Source organism: Larimichthys crocea, chromosome XXIII (assembly GCF_000972845.2).
Source record: "Larimichthys crocea isolate SSNF chromosome XXIII, L_crocea_2.0, whole genome shotgun sequence".
Lineage (NCBI taxonomy): Eukaryota > Metazoa > Chordata > Actinopteri > Sciaenidae > Larimichthys > Larimichthys crocea.
Genome location: NC_040033.1, coordinates 14,889,950 through 14,910,477, shown reverse-complemented (window position 1 = coordinate 14,910,477; position 20,528 = coordinate 14,889,950). Strand labels below are relative to the sequence as shown.

Below are 20,528 nucleotides of genomic sequence, written 5' to 3'. Positions count from 1 at the left end.
GCTAAATGCCAATTTCAGATTCTTAAAGGGGCTTCCTGTGATTTTCAGGTTCACCTGATGAACCCCGAGAACGTACCAAAGCCATGCTGCGCCCCAACCAAGCTCCACGCCATCTCAGTGCTCTACTTTGATGACAACTCCAACGTCATACTGAAGAAATACAAGAACATGGTGGTACGGGCCTGCGGCTGCCACTGACACTGGCGTCAAGGGCTGACAACGCTCGATCGAAAGTTGGGTTGGCAAACGGCTGTGACCAGTGACTCCTGGGTGATGACACCAGCTTCCTGACCAAATCCTCAGCCTACAAGGAATGAAAAATCATTATCATGTTTTATTCCAATAATCTTGGACCGTTCAAAACATCCATCAAATAACATGAACATTCTTCTTCATCAAACTAAGAGGGGACCATTGCAAAAAAAAATGGCACCGTATGGGTGTCATTTATAGGCAACTTCACCCTCCTCCAGTGTTGAGCCACCAAGTTGTCTGTCGCCTTCTCTATTAGCTGTGGAGTCTTCACTTCATGGGTCTGCAACTGAGTGAATGACTGTGTGTGTGTGTGTGGGGAGGATGGCGTGTTTAAGTTTGTATATTATGTGTGTGTATGAACGCCTAAGAGGCTACTGCACCCTCTCCCTCACTGAGAGGGCGAGGGCAAAAAACTGAACTGTTGTGGGACCAGTCCGCACGCTGCTTTCCTTCCCTTCTCCTCTCCGACAAAAACACACGGTGGATCAGTTCTCCGAAAAATTACTGATGAACAACTTCCCCACAGCTCACAAACTCGGGGAGTTGACTCAGTGTTATCACAGCACTGAAAGCCAACAGTAGTCAACATCTGGTTTAAAGACAGAAAATGTGTATAAATGGTTTGAGCGAGATGGGAAAATACAAACATAGTTTCCTTTTCAGTGCAAGTTAACTCAAACGATCTACTACTAAATGATACATTGGAGTCAGTAGATTCATATTTCCTTCCTCTTTCCTAATGTATTTTCTTCTCAAGCCATATTTGCCCTCCTAAAATATAATATGGACTGAACCAAAGTGACCGCAGGCTATTTTAGTAGCGCACTGCTCCAAATATCCCCTCCGTGTCAATATTTGCTGGGCTCACGCGGAGCTGCGATTCACCAGGCTGGTTCAACATGATGCATGTTGTGGCTAAACTGATGTTTTTCTCCAAAGAACCGAAGAATACAGCCTTATCCCTCCGACATACCGCAAATGGCCATTTCCATGTTTCTGCACTCGCAAAGTTAACAAACGCTTCCACCCCTGACAACCCATCAAGAGATTGGGGAAAAACATTTAGCGAGTCAAAAACAGCCGGCAGAACGGTTTCTGCGCCAGCTTTCTGAAATTAGCCTTTTGCTTTTTCAACCCTGAGGGTAAAAAATTTCTGTTGAAATTTGTGTCCAGTGGCAACGTCTTTCCGATTGAACATGTTACTGTGAGCTTTGAATGACATGGAGGTTTTTTTGTTTTGTTTTGTTTTTTTAGAGAGCATATTTTAATGGAAAACTAATACCAACGAGAATCAAAATACCTTATGTGCCTAACCAACCATAAATTACAAAATATACCTCTGGTAAGCTGCTGTTTACATTTGTGATCATGTTTAGACTGTTTTTTGTAAATACTTGTACATTCTCAGCTTATTTATTGCACCTTTTATTAAAAAGAAAAATCACATACCTTATTAACAGAGACCGATGCAAGAACAAAATGAAAATACAAACTTATTTTTGAAATTTTTTTTATTATGAAATCTCATGTTACAACTTGCCATTATTCACTCTTTTTTTTTGTACAAAAACCATGGGTAGTCACAACCCATGACTCACAAGGAAAAATACTTCTGTCACTGGAGTTCCTTAGACCATGTGCTATCCATAAAAACTTTTACTGACAAAAAAAAAACTGCGTGTCTCTGACTGTTTGTGTACCTGGGTTAGACAATAAATGGTGCCCTGCATCTTGTAGCACATACTTCACACATAACCTGGGTCAAAGAGCATTTGCAGTGTAAAGGGTGAACACGAGGGTGAAGTCACAGAGAAGACAAACTTTTATTGGCAAGACTGCAAATGCTTTTAAACCCAGGCCTGTGGCTGGTTGTTTTCTTGGCCTTTGACTGGTGAATGTGTGGGATGGTGGTTGATATGATACAGCAGACAAAAGAAGATTTCAGTTTGAATGATTCACCTCACCAGTGATTATAATCGAAGCAGGAAATTAAAACAAGACATCAGCGAAATATAGTTTAGTAAACAGTGCTACTTTTTCCAGATCAAACAACCAGATGACTCCGCTATCCATGTGGCTGAAAACATACCCATCTATTCAGTCCATAGTTTCTTGTTGGTTTCACAGCATGGTTTTCCACTATTTGAAAATACGGACCTCCCATATTTGGGAACAGGAAAAGATAATTCTACAGACCCAAGACGCAGTTGGTTCAATCACTACAGTAAGAATAGGCAGAGGTGATATGATGCCAGCTAAGCCACCTGACCCTGAGCTGCAGTGAACGTGCCAACCAGGAGAACAGAGTTGTGAATGAATCAGTGCCACAACCTTAGAAAGATTCTAAAACATACACGGCATGTTTTACCCTCAACACTGGCTCCAAATGTCCACTCACATGTTACTGAATCCTTTGAACGTGAGCCTGGCCTGAGATATAGCACAAACACTGAGACTACAATTGAGGATAAAATGAAGAGCCGGGATTTCAGACCACACCGCATCTGCTAGAAAACAGTGAAGCAGTATTCACTGTAGATGTTCAGTAATGGAGATATGGAGCAACATGGTCCAGGCCTGAGATCCTGAATGCTAGGAGTAGAAGAGCCGGATGGCGTATTGAAATCACAGGAGTCAGAAAATAGTTAAGATGCACAACTGAGATCTTTTTAAACAAGCCCGTTTGATTAATGTGGTTCCCAAAAGCTAAAATCCCTCACCATGATAAGAAAACAGTCATGTCCATGTGCCATTATCAGACTCCTGTGATAACATAGATGTCTCCATCACAACTTCTTCTAGTCTGCGTGGGCGTTTCCCTGAGAGTTAAGTCAGATAGGCCATCACTGGCATGGATAGAAAGTACCCTCAACTTAACACTCCACTTCACATTTGGGCAACACAAACTTTACAATGACAGTACCGTAACATTAATGGCTTATGATTTAACAACAGATCCCATGTATAAAATGTAGCTTTTTAAAAAAGTCAAACGGCTACAGAAGTTCATCAGAAACAATTGATTTTCTTTAACAGGCAGAAACTGGGACGTCTGTCCTGAAGTGCTACCCCTTTAATAAACAAAAGGAATTCTGCTTCTGATTGATGGAGCAGTGCTTGCAAAGTGGTTGTCAGACATATTACTTTGTTTGTAGACCCTACCACTACGATGGGTTTCTCCGTGCTGGGAGACTGAAGGTTGGGCTACGGCAATGAGAAATACATTCACATCCAAAAACACTCTGACTCATTCTGTCCTTGAAGAGAGAAAGAGAGAGCAGACTGCATCAGTCTGTCATTGGCTGACTCCTTTTTGAAGAGAACCCAAGTGGAGAGAGAGTGAGAGAGAGATAGAGAGAGGTTTGCCTGTTGTAGGAAAGAGAGCGTCCTACTGGCCGGTTATGCAGTGTGGGCGAGCAGAGTGGTGAAGAGTTGAATGCTGATGTGACTGTTTCTACAGCTCATCTCTCGCCTGCCTCATCACGAAGCTGTGCAGGCTCTCCAGGTCGCGCCCGCCATTATGCTCGTCACCCTGCGCCCCCGCCCTGAAGATCATCAAGGTGGGGTAACCTTGAACCTAAAGAGGGAAGAAGAATAACGGGGTTATTCCACGAGCTTTGTCGTCTTTCAAAATCACATTCTTATGTGACTTGCAGTCTTGGGAGTTGAAATGCCAGATCGCTTTAGGTCACGCCTACAATTTTATCAGCTCGAGGAGTTCTTTCTGTCCTCCAAACTTCATAAAAATACAGTCGTAATTTTGAGATATGGAGCTGACATACGGATATTGCCTTTGCGATAGAGATAACATGGTTAAATAGTTAAAAGAACAGTTCAATTGGGAAAACAGATTGACGTGACGTTTTATAGAAGATATTTTAAATATAAAAACAGAGCACAACAAAAAAAAAAAGAGTCACATTTTATCACAGTGAGTCATCACTCTTCAAGATAAATGAGCTGTGGATCTTGACCTCCGATGCAGCAATTCTTCAAGCAGTACAATGTACATCGAATACAATGACAGCTTGGCTTAATGATTAGCAATTTGATTTCTAAATTGCAAACAAATCTAAACAGTGATGGGAAGTTCAAAGTTTAAAAGACACATGTGACTAAAGGTTTTTAATCGCTTCGTTATAGAGGAGTGTTAGGCTGCTTTATGAGGTCTGTCCCCTTTAATTCTTAAACCTTGTCAACATTACATAATGCCCTGGGCTCTCCTCTCAATAACATCATTCAGTCTCTACATCCAATTGAAGCTGATGGTGTGTGTGTGTGTGTGTGTGTGTGTGTGTGTGTGTGTGTGTGTTCTAACATTCCTCTACCCATGTGTTAAATCTGCTTTAGGATTACAGTGTGTAGCGTCTAATTCAAGTACGTGGCAGCTGTATTGTTTTATGGCTCTGTGATAAAACCACCGTCTTTGTTTTATTGCATCCTGTGGAACACACTTCATCTCGAAGAAATAAAAAACGCTGACAGAAGGGTATGTGAGACAAAGAAAAAAAAAAAGAAAACGAGTGCTACAAGTTTGGTTTAGATGGTGTCCCACAGTAGATCTTGTGGATGACACCCAGATACTCACAGAGTACTTGTTGCAGAGTGTGCGCTCGACAGTGCAGTCCACTTTGGCTATCTTGACGTCAGTGAGGCCGGGGAACTCCTTTTTGGCAAGATCCTCCCATGTCGGAGCGAGGTTCTTACAGTGGCCACACCTACAGTCGACGGACAGATGACACGAGAATTACATCACTTACACTATGTCAGTCATGTCATGTTAATGTCAGTGTTTGACTAAAACACATTTAGTGTTCATGTGTACGGGCTGCATGCTGGAGCTAAACCAGGAATAGGATATTAAATATGTGACCAATAAAAAAAACCCTGTACATTTAACTATTAAATTCAATCTACAGGTTCATTTGAATATTTAATATCTGAGAAATCCGAGTTCCAAAAATTCTGATCTTACCATGGAGCGTAGAATTTGATGAAGGTGAAGCCCTTGGCTACTGTCTCATCAAAGTTGTTCTCGGTCAGGGTCAACACGCTGGACTGCAGAGAGGAAAGAAACTTGGATATTTTAACTGTTATGGTCACTTACTATTGATTTTATATTCAAGCAGCTAAGAGTTTGGATGCCATGATAACGTTCTGGTTTCTATTCACGCCCACATTGTCATTTAAAAAAAACAAACAAAACAAAAAAAACACTGACTGAATGTAAATGCAGGAAATAGCTAGCCTAACCATAATTGCTAGTTTAGGGATGCATAGTTGAGTGGGTGCTGAGCGCAGACATCTTTACTTAAATGCAGGTAAACATGGCTGCCATATGTTCGGTCCACCCCGATGAAACATCGGTGGTCGTACGGTGCCATAAAGTGATCGTCTCCGCCCACCTTCACAGCCGCTCATGCGAAACAGATTCCCAATAAAAGCAGTCCGAACGTAGGAGTTGTAATGTTTCTGTAGTTTTTCAAATACGTTTTGACGCCTGCTGAACACTGTAGCACTCTGAAGATCCATAAAAATGCCTTCCACCGCATGCGAAACATTTGTTGGTCACACCCACCTTGACCTCCTCTTTGGCTGGCTCGTCGGTGGGGATCTCATTTCCTTTTTGTTCCTCGCTCGGATCTTCCTCTTTCTCCTCGGCGACGGCAGCCTTCAGCTGGTTGTCCACAAAGTCTTTGAAAGAGTCCAGGTCTCTTTTGCCTTTGTACTGGTCTGTCTAGAAAGGCACACACACACACACACATACCACAATTAATATCTTGCTGCTAGTACCATAATTGTGGAGCCTACTCCAATCATTTCTTTGCATCATGAATCATCCCATTGTCACATGAATACATTTTTTATTTGGACCTGACCCACGCTGACCCTGGAGGGTTGGGCCTACTTGGGGAGAACTTTATAATTAAGAACCACTGACACTTTTTCATACACCAAGAACACAACACATAGCAAAACCAAATACTATCCGTGTCTTACAATAACAAATGTTGTTTTAGCTGCAGATGCTTCAATGTAAACACACCATTGCTGTTGTGAATGACATGACAGTATTTTTATGATTTGTTTATGTATTCATATCGGATGCAGGCAGGCTGCAGCAGTCTAAAACTTCTTCCATACCTTCTGTCCGTTGTAGAAGAAGAGCAGTGTGGGATATCCCCGCACGCCGTTCTCAGAGCACACCTCGTAGTGCTGTGTACAGTCCACCTAAGTCATAAACATAAATGTGTTATCAAACTAGAATGAGACGTCATTGCAAATACAGACACGGAGGGGTTTGTTTAATAATCCAGTATGCAAACATAAAGTGTTCCACTTTGCCCACAGGTAACATGGATGAACAGAGCAAACAGAGCTCTGCTATAACATGCATGCACTTTATAACAGTTACCCTGTTTTTAACCGTGTCACAGTATGTGGTGTTTTATTGTTTACCTATCCAATTACTTATTCTATGAGTAGTTGAACCTGTACAGGTATCTGAGGGACCCACCTTTCCTATCTTGACATCTTCAGAGTGCTCGAAAGTGGTGGCCAGCTGCTCCCAGGTGGGGGCCATGGCTTTGCAGTGACCGCACCATGGAGCAAAGAACTTAACAAAATGGGCACCTGAAGCGAGAGGAGAAAAGACAGATCAGGAAAAAGAAGCATATCCAACAAAAGAACATAAAAAACTCAATTAAATAAGTACAAATTTAGAGATGGATTTTCTGTGCTATAGTGAGACTGAACGAGTTGAAGTGTTCACATCTCTGATTTGATGGAGCCATGTACAAAGCTGCTACAAACTCAACACAGCCTGCCGTAAATGAAAATATACACCTCTTACAGAGGTTACATGCGACCAATTACACAACGTTTATTGCAGCTCTGGTGCCAAGTTGTGAAGGTGGGACCAATAAACACTGTTTAAAAAAATGCCTATGTCATATCCTGCCTTGTTTCGTCTCCAAACAAGAAATCATTTATTTTTTCTTCAAAACCAAAACATTTCAAATTCGGCGCAGCTCAAGAGCAACAATTTCAACGAGACAATTATCGCGAGCGCTTGTTTGTTTTTGCAGTCGTCGTCTGAAAATACAGAAGCGTGGGGCGACAGGTGGCGAGTGTTGTACGGTCGGCTTGAGTTGACTGACGTTGTGGATTGTGGCTCAGGTACTCGTGTTGAAATGTTAGTTATGTCAATCAAGGCAATGAGGTGTTTCCATTCTCTAACGAGGGATCTAGAAACACTACTGAGTGTGGCTGAAAACTGAAAGTACAACTGCAAAATAACAGAAACTATTTATCTGTTGCAGACAGGATGCAGCTGCATAAATACACAAGATGAATCTAACCATTCATTTGCCTAAGTTGAGTGGTGCAGCAGCACTTTCACGTAGCATTATAAATGTTCTCACTGATCCTCACCTTTGGCTATGTGGGCCTTAAAGTTGAGACCGGTGAGCTCATACATTCCCTGTTTGGGTTCTGGGGCTTTAGGAGGCTCCAGCTCAGTCTCTGGCTCCTGGAGGACACACAAGAACAAGCATCTATGAACACCACTGGTCCTTCACTGTAATGGTCACCTGTTAATAAAGTTTGATTGAGGTTTTAAATGAGTGAACAGAACTCACAGAAGGATCCTCCTGGAGTGTCTTCAGCATCCAGGTCTCCAGAGACTGTAGATCTCTGGGCCCCTGGTACTTAACTGGCTCCTGGTCTGGCCTGAACAACTTCAACCTAAACATAACATGATTTTTGTTTAAACTCAATGAACTGTGGCGTGACAGGCAGATGGTTCATGTCTAAATCTTACACATAACATGCCCTAAAACCTACATGCAATCACAATAATCCAATTAGAGTATTTAATCTTCATTACAGGCTCTGGGATCCAGTAATTTATTATATTATTGTTGTAAAGGTTCTGTCAATCATTATGCAGTGACTGCTGTGTTCGCAGGTAATGTATGCAGTCAGCAACATCCGAGATTTACGTGGACGTCATTAAGATACCAGTAGATGATTCAACTAAATGTAAGTCAATGTGTCACTTCTGTCAATGACTGATTAAAAAGAACTCTTTACTTGCACATGTTGGACGTGTTATTGAACCACCAATGCTTTATTTTTCAATCCATTTGTTCAGCTGCTGATTTAAAGTGTTCAAACTTAAAAATCGATGAATTCAATGATTACTGTGACAAATACTTACGTGGGGTAGCCCCTGACTCCATGGACACTGGAGCAGAACTTGGTGTCCTGGACGCAGTCTACTTTTACCACATACGCCGGGGGCTCGTCCATGCTGTTGTATTTGTCTGCCAGTTCATTCCATGCCGGCTGTAACCTCTGGCAATGGCCGCACCTGGAAAAAAATAATTAAAAAACAGCAATATAAATATCGTAGAGTTTTTACATATTTTGGTCTGGTCGAATACATCTTGACCCCGAACCAAACCATGATCCTGATCAAAAGTTTTCATTTGCACACAGAGGAAATGTGGAATTACGTGCATCACTGCCTGCAAGATATGACGGTTTATGGTGTCGTATTCTTGTCCACTGTCCTCTGAATGATCGACAAAGCATAACAAGACTCGTGGTTATCCTGGCATGGACCTTTAGTTTCATGTAATAATTTAATAAATAAGTGTAGACCCTTACTATTGTGCACACGGTCCCCTGATGAATACAGACAAAAGATGTTAAATCATGTCAGCCTCAGAAAAAAATAATAATCTGTAGTTGAAATCTAAAACTCCTTTGATGCAGTAACAGGAGATTTAGGCCAAATGTAGAAAAGAAAGTTACAGAGCCAACCTGAGTGTGAGACAAAGGCTTGATCCCAGAGATTAAAGACATGTTAGTGGATCCTCTCTTCAGACACAGACACTCTTTTTAAATCATCACTAAACTAAATAAGGAGTTGATTGAACTAAATTACAACTTTTATTGTAAATTCCTGAGACCACCCTTTTTTTTTAAAAGGACCCCCCGGTGGTCCGTGGACCTCATTTTCGGAACCGCTGCCATGACCTCAGTCAATCAGTGCGTGCCACGTAAGCACACCTCCACGGGCTGCAGCTTTGACTCGCTGAGCTACAGCCACGCCGACTCAAAGACAACCACAGCGGCGTGAACTGCGTTTAACAGCTCGAGTTGAGCTTCATTTAGAAAGCTGCGGCTTAACTCGGTTTGGTAGCATGTTAGCACAGAGGCCCCTTCAGAAAAGTGTCACAAAGTCGGCTAGGCTAGTTAGCCGCTAGGCTAACACACCGGTTACCCAAAGGGGACGGGGCTAGCTGGCTAACTAGCCTGGTAATGCTAACATGCCGGTTAGCTCCAGCACTCATTTATTTCTGTTTCCGGTGTGTGTCGAGGGTGTTAACAGAAAAGAAAAAGCTCGTTGCCATGCCATTTATTCGGCGTCTTGTGTTGGATAAAACTTGATAACTTACCACGGGGCGAAAAACATGACAAAGTGGGGCGCAGTGGGCACCGCCTCGTTGAACATCTCCACCGTGTACGTGTGTTTGGCGTGCTCGTCTTCTGCGTCGGCGTCGCACAACACACTCGCAAACAGTAACGACAAATAAATAAAACACAACATGAATGGTGTGCAGTAATTCAGTGCTGAGGCCATGGTGAATCTCTCTCTGTCTCTCTCTCTCTCTCGGTGGTGGTGTCCCTGCTGGTGTGAAGAGACAGCCTCTGAGCGTGCACGCCCCTCTGGCAGCCCTCCGTTTAAAGGAATGTGGGCTGCTCTGGATGGGACACATGCATATTATGGAGATTCGTGTTAGTGCAGCTGGTGCATGCAAAGAGGATGTTGTGGAGATCTGTGGTAGTCCGCAAGCGCTTTGCAGCTCTGCCCAACCTGACAGGTTCAAGAAAGTGTCACTCTATGAAGGACTATGGAAGCCTATCTGGTACAAGCGACTTTACTGGAGGGAGATGATGCTTTATTATATATATAAACTGCATTATTTGTTCAGTGGTGTAGACATCTGTTGCATGTTTTTTTATTTATTGCTGCATGATAGACTCAGATCTCTGTGAAGAATAATATGATTTGTGTGTGTTCTACTGATTATTATGAAGGGACATTATTCAGAATTTTCTTCTCACATACACACGTGAAACCAATACTTTTGAAAACCTCTCATACAACATACTGAAAAAATTCAGTATGTTGTAAGAGAGGTTTTCACCATAAATCCACTTAGGTTATCATTCACTGTGACTCACTCCTCTGGGAAAGTATTAAAAAGTTGATTTCAGTGCGGAAAAAGAAGTTGATCACCAAAATCTTAAATCTGTTATCATCAGCATCCTTGCTGCTGTATGCTAGAGATGACAATTACTGTCATCATCAGCGAGCTAATAACTAATGAAGATTTCCAATTATTTAAACATATTTTTTTAGATATATATATATATATATATCTGAATCTATAACTGAACCAGTACAGTGCAGTTTTATTAATGCCAAGAGACATTTAGTTAGATTACTGTGGTCTATATAGTGTCAAAGAGTGTACAAAAACAGTAAAATACCTAACTTTTAAGCAGTTGTGGTGCCACTAAAATATAATTTATCAGGTTTTTTTGGTAAAGAAAAGCTTTTTTCTATCTTTTTTCTGAAGCCAGGGTCTAACAATAGTGGGTGTCATATGCGGTACAGATTGTAATGCCCTTGGAGGTAAATTGCTGATTTGTAGTTTTGGGCTATATAAATAACAATGAACTTGATTTGACATTATTCTGAGAGGAGACTGTATTCCCTAGAAGTTAAGAAGGTGTCTGACCAGAATCATCATTACAATCTAAAATTCTGTGGGATAGCTGCATCCCTATATCCCCATTTATATTAATAACCTTGTGTAACTCTTTAGCACCATGTATATAAATTGTGAAAATATGACTTTAAATGTTAAAAGAAAGCCAATGAAGTCATACTAGGAAGCTCAGTGAGAAAAATGTCATCATATAATTTAAGAGACATTTAGGAGAGTTCGCTCACCTCTGCTAGAGTAAGGAAAAGCCAAATTGGTTGAATATAAATTGGTCCAGTAAGTTCCGGTCGACTGCACCGCTTTGGCAGGCAGTCTAAGTTTCCTTCACACCTAAGGCTGTCCTTTGTAGAACAAATTGGCTGCTCTTCGAATACCTAATCATATAAATATATTAACACCATCCATGAAAAGATGAAATATTATGAAAATAGACTGAGATTTAAGAGAACACAAAGTTACCGCTTTGCTTAAACTGTAAAATATGGACACGACAGCTCAGGTGTCACATCACTGCATCACTGCAGATGTTGGTTTTCTACACCGATGGACAGATATGAGTCAGAGTTGCCCCCTCAATGATGGAAACGATGCTTGCGAGTGAGAACATTTTAGGCAAATATAATTAATCCAATTTATTACATTGGATAAATAGTGCCTCTCGTGGGGGCTGCAGCCTCACGTAATGGAGACAGTGTATATAAATCATGCATCTATTGCCACGACGGAGTGTGTTTGTGTGTGTCTGTTCCCAGAGTAGCAAGTACCTGCTGGCCTCATGAATTGACAGGTCTTTGGCAAGTCCTCCCGTCTCTTCTCCTCTTCCCTTTTCATGCAGTCGTGATTTCACGAAACCAAATGGAGACAGACTTCATAACGTACAGTATTTCTCTTTAATCAGCCCCCCCCTTTTTCCTTTCATCTGGACAACAGGAAGAGTGGGAAGAGGAAAGGAAGAGGTTACAGCATGGAAACAGGCAGAGGTGGCGCCTAGAGCACTGCACTGTATATAAAACTATTCCAGATTGTCACAGCTCTTTCATGAAAGCGGGTCTTCTTGAGTGTCTATATGCTAAAAGTGAGTGAAAATGATCCTACCATGCGTAGCCAGTGTCTGAAGTTAGATATATATATTACAGGCATAGGTGTTTATGAATTCCTCTGTGTGCAGATGTAAGTGTGTCGGTGCTTTTGAAGCAACCTGTGTCAGGAGATTGTCTTTCTGTTCCCTTGACAACCACTGAAATTCCACTGTCAAACACACAGGCACACACACACACACCAATTATTCTGCCCACAGGGAGTACAAACATTCAATGGAGAAGCAATATACTCTTAAGAGACTCCCTCGTGGAGATAGATGATGCTACGTTGACCTCGAGGATGGTCTTTAAACTTCGGGTGTAAAAACTCAAACATGCTCTGTCTTTGAAGAACTTGAAATGTCTTACCCCATGGCCGTGACCTCACTTGCAGAGAGAGAACTACGAAAACACACCAGACAAATACAAAGTGTCAGCGGTCTGTAGATAGCTGAATTAATTCTGGATTTGGCCTCTCCATAGTAGGTAGCCTATACAGCAGTTTGTTTCCATGTGTAATCCTAAAGAAAGACTCCTTTCCTCTTGATAGCCAAACAATTAAAGGAAAAGTTTGACAATTTGGGACAGAGACAATTGATAGCGCTCTCATGTCTATAAGCTAAATATAATAAAACTACAGCCAGCAGTAAATGACCTTGGTGATGAGGGAGCGACATGTCTGCATGCTATATATGAAGCAAGCCAGCAACTGGTCATCTTAGCTCATGGGACAGTGGCCAACAGCTGGTCGTCCAAAGGTAGCAAATTCAATCTACCACCATGACTAAAGCTCAAAAGCGACTGGCCCTTTTGTTTTGCCATCTGTCTCTTGGAAATATCCCGACTTCCTGACTCTCAGCGAGGGAATATGCACATTTCCCAAAATGTGACACGATTGCTTTGAATTTTACCCTGACAGATTGATATGCTCTCACAGTACTTTTAGAGCGAATCGATGCATTTCCCGAAGTGTCTTTCAAAGTTCAACATGCGTATGTGCTGCCTGTCTTGAACTTTTTCCATTTCACATCAAAAGTATTTTTGTCCCAACTGTTATGACTGCTACGATCATTTCCCTGCTCTGATTTAGTCCACTGTGCTGGCATGAAAGTGTTGGCAGTATGAGAACTCCCACCCACTAAAGTTTATTTGAGCTATTATATCAAAAAATGGCCTTGACGTCCACTCGTGACCCACCGTTCTCGCTCCGCTCTCACATTCCAGCCGCTGCTCACTCAGTGAAACACAAATGCCTGTATAGTTAATTGGAGGTGAAAAATGATATATGAGATTATTTTCCTTGACTTATACACACTATAAATAACATCTCCACACAGGCCCACCTCTCCCAAAGGGGCTCTATTGTTACCAGGGCAAGCCAATAACCACACATCACTTTTTAATCTCAACATGTCATATAGCTGTGGTAAATATGACCAAATTGCTGCTGACACATTTTACATTTTGCCCAGTGAAGTGGAGGCTGCATAGTTGTGGGTGTCTACTGGTTACCCATTGTTGATGGCCAGGCACCTTGCCAGGCAGGCTACAGCATGGTGTAATAGGAAAAAAGAAAGATTAATGGACCCCGGGGACCCCGGGACATTCTGTTTATTTTCTTAATTGCTTGAAGTTGGTGGCTGAGAGTGCGAGAGTCGGCAGGTGGCAAAAGGGGTGAAAGTGAGATCTGAGAGACAGTGAATAACAGAGAGGAGTGTGTGTGAATTTCCAAACAGTCCATGCTACAGTTAGACATCGTTCTAGGCCACTAACTTCACAGAGAGAGCATTAACTCAAGGCAGGATGTGAAGACTTATCATGACGTGTCTTTTTGGTCTAAACAGGTAAATTTCCTGAATGAAAGTGTTATTCTGACATTTTAAATCTAAGGCCACAGCCAGCAGCTGTTAAGCTTAGCCTACCATAAAGACTGCTGGGGAAACAGCTAGCCTGGCTCCGTCCAAAAGTAACAAAATCCACCTACCAGAACCTCTTTTACACCTATAAAGCGAACTAATTAACATGTCATATCTTGTTTGTTTAATCCATACAAAAACCAAAGTGTGAAATGGACATGTTGGCGTTACAGGAGGATATGTGCTGGACTATTTCTAGGCCCGGAGCAGTCACTTCCTGAAGAAATAGTGATTAAATAAATAAGATTAAATATGTGTGAGCTTTAGACGTGTTGGTAGGCATATTTGAAATCTTTAGACTGAGCTAAGCTAGCTGTTTTTCCCGTGTTTCCATTTTTTCCAATTTTTTTCAAATCTGAAAGTGTCTTCTCACCTAACTCTCTGCAAGAGGAAAGATATATTTCCAAAAAATGTCACACTATTGCCCTAAAGGTTCAGTGTGTAAGTGTGTATGTTTTCATTAGTGTATAATCACTTGAAAATAAGAACTATTGTGCTTTTCTTACCTTAGACTGAGCCTTTTATATCTACACAGCGAGCAGGTCCTCTTTCACAGAGTCTACCACATTGAGCTGCCACGTTTCTACAGTAGCTAAGAACTAAACAGTGGCTCTGGACAGGGCCTTTTACATTTTTCATGAGTTCACCATTCTCTTATACAGTTGGGAGGGGAGTGTGAGGTGAGGTGTATTCAGCTGCTTGCACTCCACAGCCTTACCCCTGCATGACTCTCTTTCCTACATATTGGCCTTTTAAATCTTGCCCTGACAGATTAATACACTCTCGCTGTCCTAAATGAACATAAAAAGTAATTTAAACTTGATCATCATAAAACTGAAATAAAACGCAGAAACAATACTGAACCTCCTCTCTAACAGCTGTCGACTGCCTCTCACAAACAGTATCTATTACAAATGTGGGTCTGCTTTTCAACACTGCCAAGAAACACACTGAGAAAACCTTTAAGAGGAGTTTCTGGAATATTTCAGAGGCTATTTCTGACCTAATCTAATTCTAATTCTGTCATATAAACATATGGGAATCACCTTGTTGCACACTCAGTGTTTCTGTAGAAATGCTTTCAGCACCATCTTCCCATCATGCAATCCAGAGCCAGACGTGTGTTTCCATTAGGAACACAGAGACTCATGGCAGTATCATATCCGGGACACAGGATGTGACCAGTGGAGGGGAACCAATGTCATTTGCAGACAGCTTACTACCACAGCAGCGGCACCTGTGCTGGGAAAAGAGAGTGAGGAAAGGGCTCTCCCACATGATTGGAACAACTCCAGAAAGAAACGTTAGGGGATGGAAATCGGAAAGCGGCATGTCTTTTCATCTGGGTGGCTAAAAAAGGGAAAGAGGAAGTACAAGAGAAAAAGTGAAAGAAAGAAAGAAAGAAAGAAAGAAAGAAAGAAAGAAAGAAGTCATAAAATCTACTTTTTAGGAGAAAACAACAAAGAAGTAAGATAGAAATGGGATAAATGAGAGAGGAGGGATATGAGAAATGGTTATGGTGGTTGTGGATTACCATGACAACTCCCAATGTATCCCAAGTGTTTTTATGTTCTACTGCTCTCTGCTGGATCAAGGCGGATGAGTAAAGCTGCGCCAAGTCTCCTGAGGTATCTACAGTATTGGAATTACCATCATTTTCCACAAGGTCTGTGAACTTACAGGGTCCCGCTGTTTTTCTGCTGCTGGAAACTCCACACAAAAGCTGTAAACAGGTTGAATATTGACAGGTGTGACTGGAAATTGCTGTTGTTTGAGAGTAAAAACATGCTCCTGAGGAAATGAACTTTGATTTCAACTATTGTGAAATTGAATCAGTTAAATGACAGGCACATAATGTTTTAATTCATGCAAGAATTGGCAAAAGAGGAAGTTGTTTTTTCTAAAAACAGCAATACGTCTGTGCAGCACCTTACATTCAAAGGTTAACATATAGGACAGGAGAGATTAAGTTTAGTTTAGGTTAAACTTTAGTTTAATGCATTTACCACACAATTAACTGAAATCTTTTTACACACATATTCTTATGTTACCAACATGGCTTTATGACGTTTTACAAAACAAAGCTTGCAAAAACACCAGTGCACATAATCTTGACCGATATCTGCTCTCTTAATCAGTTCACAGTTAACTTCCAGCTTCATGGAAGTGTGCCACAGTGACTTGTCTTCAGTCTGCCTTTGATACTTTACAATTATCACTCCTTAATCATAGACTAGTTTTAAATGGAGTGTACCTCCACCTTTGACCATCCTGCCATTACAACTTTAAATGGCACCTATATCACTCACAAATACTTGATTTTGGCTTGACAGCAGACTTATTTTTAACCATTGACTGAAAAATTAAAACTCAAACTTGGTTTCTTGCTTAGAATTAAGGTTGTGGCTGTTTGCCTCCAGCTGTAAAACTATTGTGCAGTCAACCTTCATGTCTGTCCTCGACTATGAAGATATTCTGTATAGTCATGCTGCCACATCAACACTTTCAGCAGTTACCTTCAGTAGCTACGCTTAATTTCATACTCATTGTTCTTGTATGAATACCTGATGATTGAATACGTGTCTTTCTGTGTAAAATCTTGCATTCCCCTTGGAGATGTTAAAGCTTTATGACCTGATGTTTTGTTTATTCTTGTAACTGTTTTTATGAACTTATCATGTATTGTTTTGTTTCTGTCCGTGGATTGTGTGTTTTTGTGAATGTTTCTTGTTTTCAGGTCTCTCTTGGAAAAGAAACGTTAATTTCATTGATTAAATTTAGACTAAATAAGAAAAAAAGAATTTAAAAAATAGATGGAAATGTCGATCTGTTGGTTGTTAGTCCACCACTTTGGTCCAGTGGTGATTACACTGACGATTGTTGGATGGATTTCCATTACATTTGCAATACATCTAGACAAATTCATGTCAATCATAAACTAAGATAATGAATTCACAAGTGAACAAGAGATGTTTGTCAAAAGGGCTGGATTGAAAAAGTCATTTTTTATGCATGGGTGCTTAGGACTACGTGCTTTTTTTTTTTTTTCTTTTTTTTTTTACAATGTGCAAGAAAGTTTCATTTCCTGTGTAAAATACAAACATATTGACTTTCTGATCCCGGTCACGCTCGGCTAATGATGCCTATACTGATCATTATAAAGTTATAAGCAGCCCTGTTATAAGACTCAGGCTCTGACTTGCCATTTATTTTCTCATCTATACATGTGTCTAAATAAAAGTGTCTGTAATAAAACACAGCACTGCACAGCATTTGTCGAACACTCAAACATGTCGCTTTAGGTGAGACATCACAGGTGGTGACAGGACCCACCTCGACTTGGACTCTGCCTTTCACAGACGCTTCTTGGTCCAGAGACTTCACTGTAAAAGCCACACTTCCTGCTGGTAAAGCCATCAGGATATACTGGCCAGTTTGCAAGAGGGGGGGGGGGGGTAGATGTAGGGCAGAGAGAGTGAGAAGAACATAGAAAATAAGGAGTATGAGGGAGGAGGAGAAAAGACGTGGACATCCTGGTGTGACCATTGGTGCCTTAGTGGAAAAGTTTTTAGCTTTGCTAAATATCATGCAATAGAGTTTTTGCAAAATCTGCAAATGAGTCATTTTAAATTAGGGCCTTTAGAAACTCAACATGTTATATTTGAGATATTTTTAACCGAATAACCATCCTTAAAATGAATTATGTATGGATGTGTGTTTGAAAAGCTCCTTAAATCCAGTTTTTAAAAAGGTGTTAAGGGTTTAGTATTAATCTATTCCCCTTAGCATTATCAAATGGTATATGCTACACAAATTAATAATGTGGTATAAATAATAACAGAGACCTCCTTGAAGCCCACACACTGGAAAGCATCCACCCTGCTAAAGTGTCCTTGAGCAAGTCATGAAATGAAATGCTACCACCTCCATGGCTGCCGCTTTGTAGCAGGGCCCAGCCTCTGAAATAGAAGACAGAATTTCCTTACAAAGATCAATAGACGATGACATACTGCTTGTGTCCATGAAAAGAGCATGTGAGGTTGCTTTTACATGAGCAGTGCATCCAAATATCATTGACAACCTACAAATCAAGCGGCTGCCATGAAGGCTTGAAGCTACAAAGAAAGTAGGGCTCTAAAATGATATTTCAGCAGACACTATTTCATATGAGGCGAGCCATAAATGTCATCAATAACCAATGAGGCTTCACTTTGCCTGAGCAAAACCCATATATAAAGGCTGTGCATGGTTTTTATTCTTTTTGGACGTACTGCAAGACGCGTTAAGAGCAGCCCGCTACCTGCTTTCATTGCATCAAGGTTTGTTTTTATTTTTCTCCGCTTGTTGAAAAAAAGAAATTACAGATGCTGTCACCCACTTACTGGTACTCCCGCTTGCTCTCATGGAAAATGTAAAAGGGGCCCAGCCTCGTTGAGGTCAGGCTGACATTGCCAGTGAGAAGTAGCCAAGTCACAAAACAGATGTTTACTGTTTTTCTAAGGATGATTTGTCCTCTGCTCAATATTGACTTGGGTCCAATCATAACCCAGGTCCTTTTTAACAGAACGCTGCATTAGAGTGGGGCACAATGCTTGAACCAGGTGTTTATGTCTTATCGTATGCATTGTTCATCAGTCCGTTTGTACTTTATGTAAGTTTATGATTCTGACAGGTGTCTGGATCTGTCTATTCTGAAGCAGATGTGCAATAAAATGATCTGATGGATCACACGTAGGAAATTTGCGCCTGTGTGTGTGTGCGTGCTCTCTCCTGGATGTGTGACCCTGTGTAAGAAGTGTGTATGAATAACTTTTAGGAAGCCTTTGAGTGCGTGTGTGTGTGTGTGTGTGTGTGTGTGTGTGTGTGTGTGTGTGCAGTGCAGCCTGCACACTCTGAGCGTCTGCAGAGGCAGTCATGGGCCCGGTAAAGGTCTCTTCACAGAAGCCATTAAGCAGTGTGTCTGTTGGAATAATGTGTTTGACTTGGCTGCAGGGCAGCAGCAGGTGCTGGAAGGACCGGCCTGGAGCTGCTGCTCACAGCCTGCTTTGATCTGCAGGCCAGAGACCAGTCTTCCTTCTCTTGTCCCCCCTCCTTCCTTGCCTTTGTTCCTCTCTTCCTCCCTCTCCTCTCTCAGTTTTTCTTACTGTTGTCATTGCCTCTATTGGCTTTATCTGTGTTTTTAAAAAAAAAATTATAATTTTTTTTAACTTCTGCTTTATCTACTGCTTTGATTTTCCTTTTTCAGGTTTTTCATCCTCAGATGGCCCCCCTCATACTTTCTCCTCTCCCCATACGATAGCTGTCAGAGTGCTTAGTTGTACTCCAGCCACACATCTGCTAGACCTCAGCGACACTACTGGCAGAGCAATGAGTGCAAGTTTAAATTTATGTATTCAATGGATCATTGAAAGAGAGGCAGCAAAGGCGTGGACGATGCTCACAAGGAAATTCTGCTGATTCATTATGCAGGCAGTTCCTTCAGAATGAACGAGGGGATAGAAGGTGTAAAAGTGTTGTCTGTCCTCACCTTTGAAATGAATTGCTTGACACTCTTCTTGCTGAGAGATAGATGAGAAGATCAATCAACCACTCTTAGACTGGGAACAGGGGGAAACAGCTAGCCTGGCTTTGTCTGGAAATAACAAAATAGACGTAAAAACATCTCTAAAGCTGACAAATTAACAGCTAAGCAAACCTGCTGCTGGCTGTAGCTTCATATTTAGCCTCCAGACATGAGAGTAGTACTATTTTTTTCATCCCACTTGCAGCAGAAAGCAATGTGCACGTCCCAAAATGAGGCACACTTCTTTTACAGGACTTTTGTTCAAATATGTGAATCGGCATTGTCTGCTGAATGGCAGACAAAACCACGTTGAGCTCTAACAAGATGTCAGTGCTTAGCATGGGCATGCAGTAGGTGAGTCATAATTTTAGCTCCGGACTCCTCCCTTCCTCTGTGTCTTTCTCTCTCAGCCTCAAGGTAAAGCCATTATGCTTGAAACGAAGCAGCAGCAGTAGCAAAAGCAGCAGCCCACTTTGGGTTCAGAGAGAGACACGGGAGGGAAAGGATGAAAAGTAAAGCCCAGGGCCGTCCCGGGGCCCTGAAAGAGAGTTGCCTTTATTGAAGGAGCCCACTCCCATGCATTCCTCTGCCAAGAGCCCGGGCCTCCCTGGAGAAAGCCGGGATGAGAGGCTGACTCACATTCAGAGGGGGTTCATGGGTCGGAGTTGCTACAGATAGACACAAAAAAACACATCTACACACAGGCACAAACAAGTATGCAGTCGCACACGTTCATGCATGCACCTTGTTCCTCCATCTCCTGTCTGCCTCATTGTTCTGTCAGTCAGGATGGTTTTTTAGATGTGATTCACAGCAGGGATTCTCTATTTCCTGAATGCGTAACACACACGCAGGCTTGTAAAGCACAACTGATTGATTTATTGGGTTTCAGGGGCTGAGGTAGGTGGGA

The 20,528-nt window shown here is 41.6% G+C and overlaps 2 protein-coding genes across 2 annotated transcripts in view; one reads left to right on the top strand and one right to left on the bottom strand.

The window, feature by feature from the left end:
- The window catches only part of bmp6 (bone morphogenetic protein 6), a 46,952-nt gene extending 43,925 nt beyond the window's left edge, over positions 1-3,027 (top strand). The window contains exon 7 of the mRNA XM_010741625.3: positions 49-3,027. Coding sequence (XP_010739927.1) covers positions 49-198 — 150 coding nt within the window. The 3' untranslated portion in view covers positions 199-3,027. The remainder of the gene's footprint in view (positions 1-48) is intronic.
- On the bottom strand, positions 1,749-10,153 carry txndc5 (thioredoxin domain containing 5). Its single transcript, XM_010741623.3, has 10 exons — positions 9,723-10,153; positions 8,477-8,629; positions 7,896-8,001; positions 7,690-7,786; positions 6,773-6,888; positions 6,400-6,486; positions 5,834-5,992; positions 5,231-5,313; positions 4,844-4,973; positions 1,749-3,832 (listed from the first exon to the last, which is right to left on the bottom strand). The coding sequence occupies exons 1-10, from the start codon at positions 9,905-9,907 to the stop codon at positions 3,710-3,712; spliced, it is 1,239 nt and encodes a 412-aa protein (XP_010739925.3). The 5' UTR covers positions 9,908-10,153; the 3' UTR covers positions 1,749-3,709.
- Between the last annotated feature and the right edge of the window lie 10,375 nt (positions 10,154-20,528).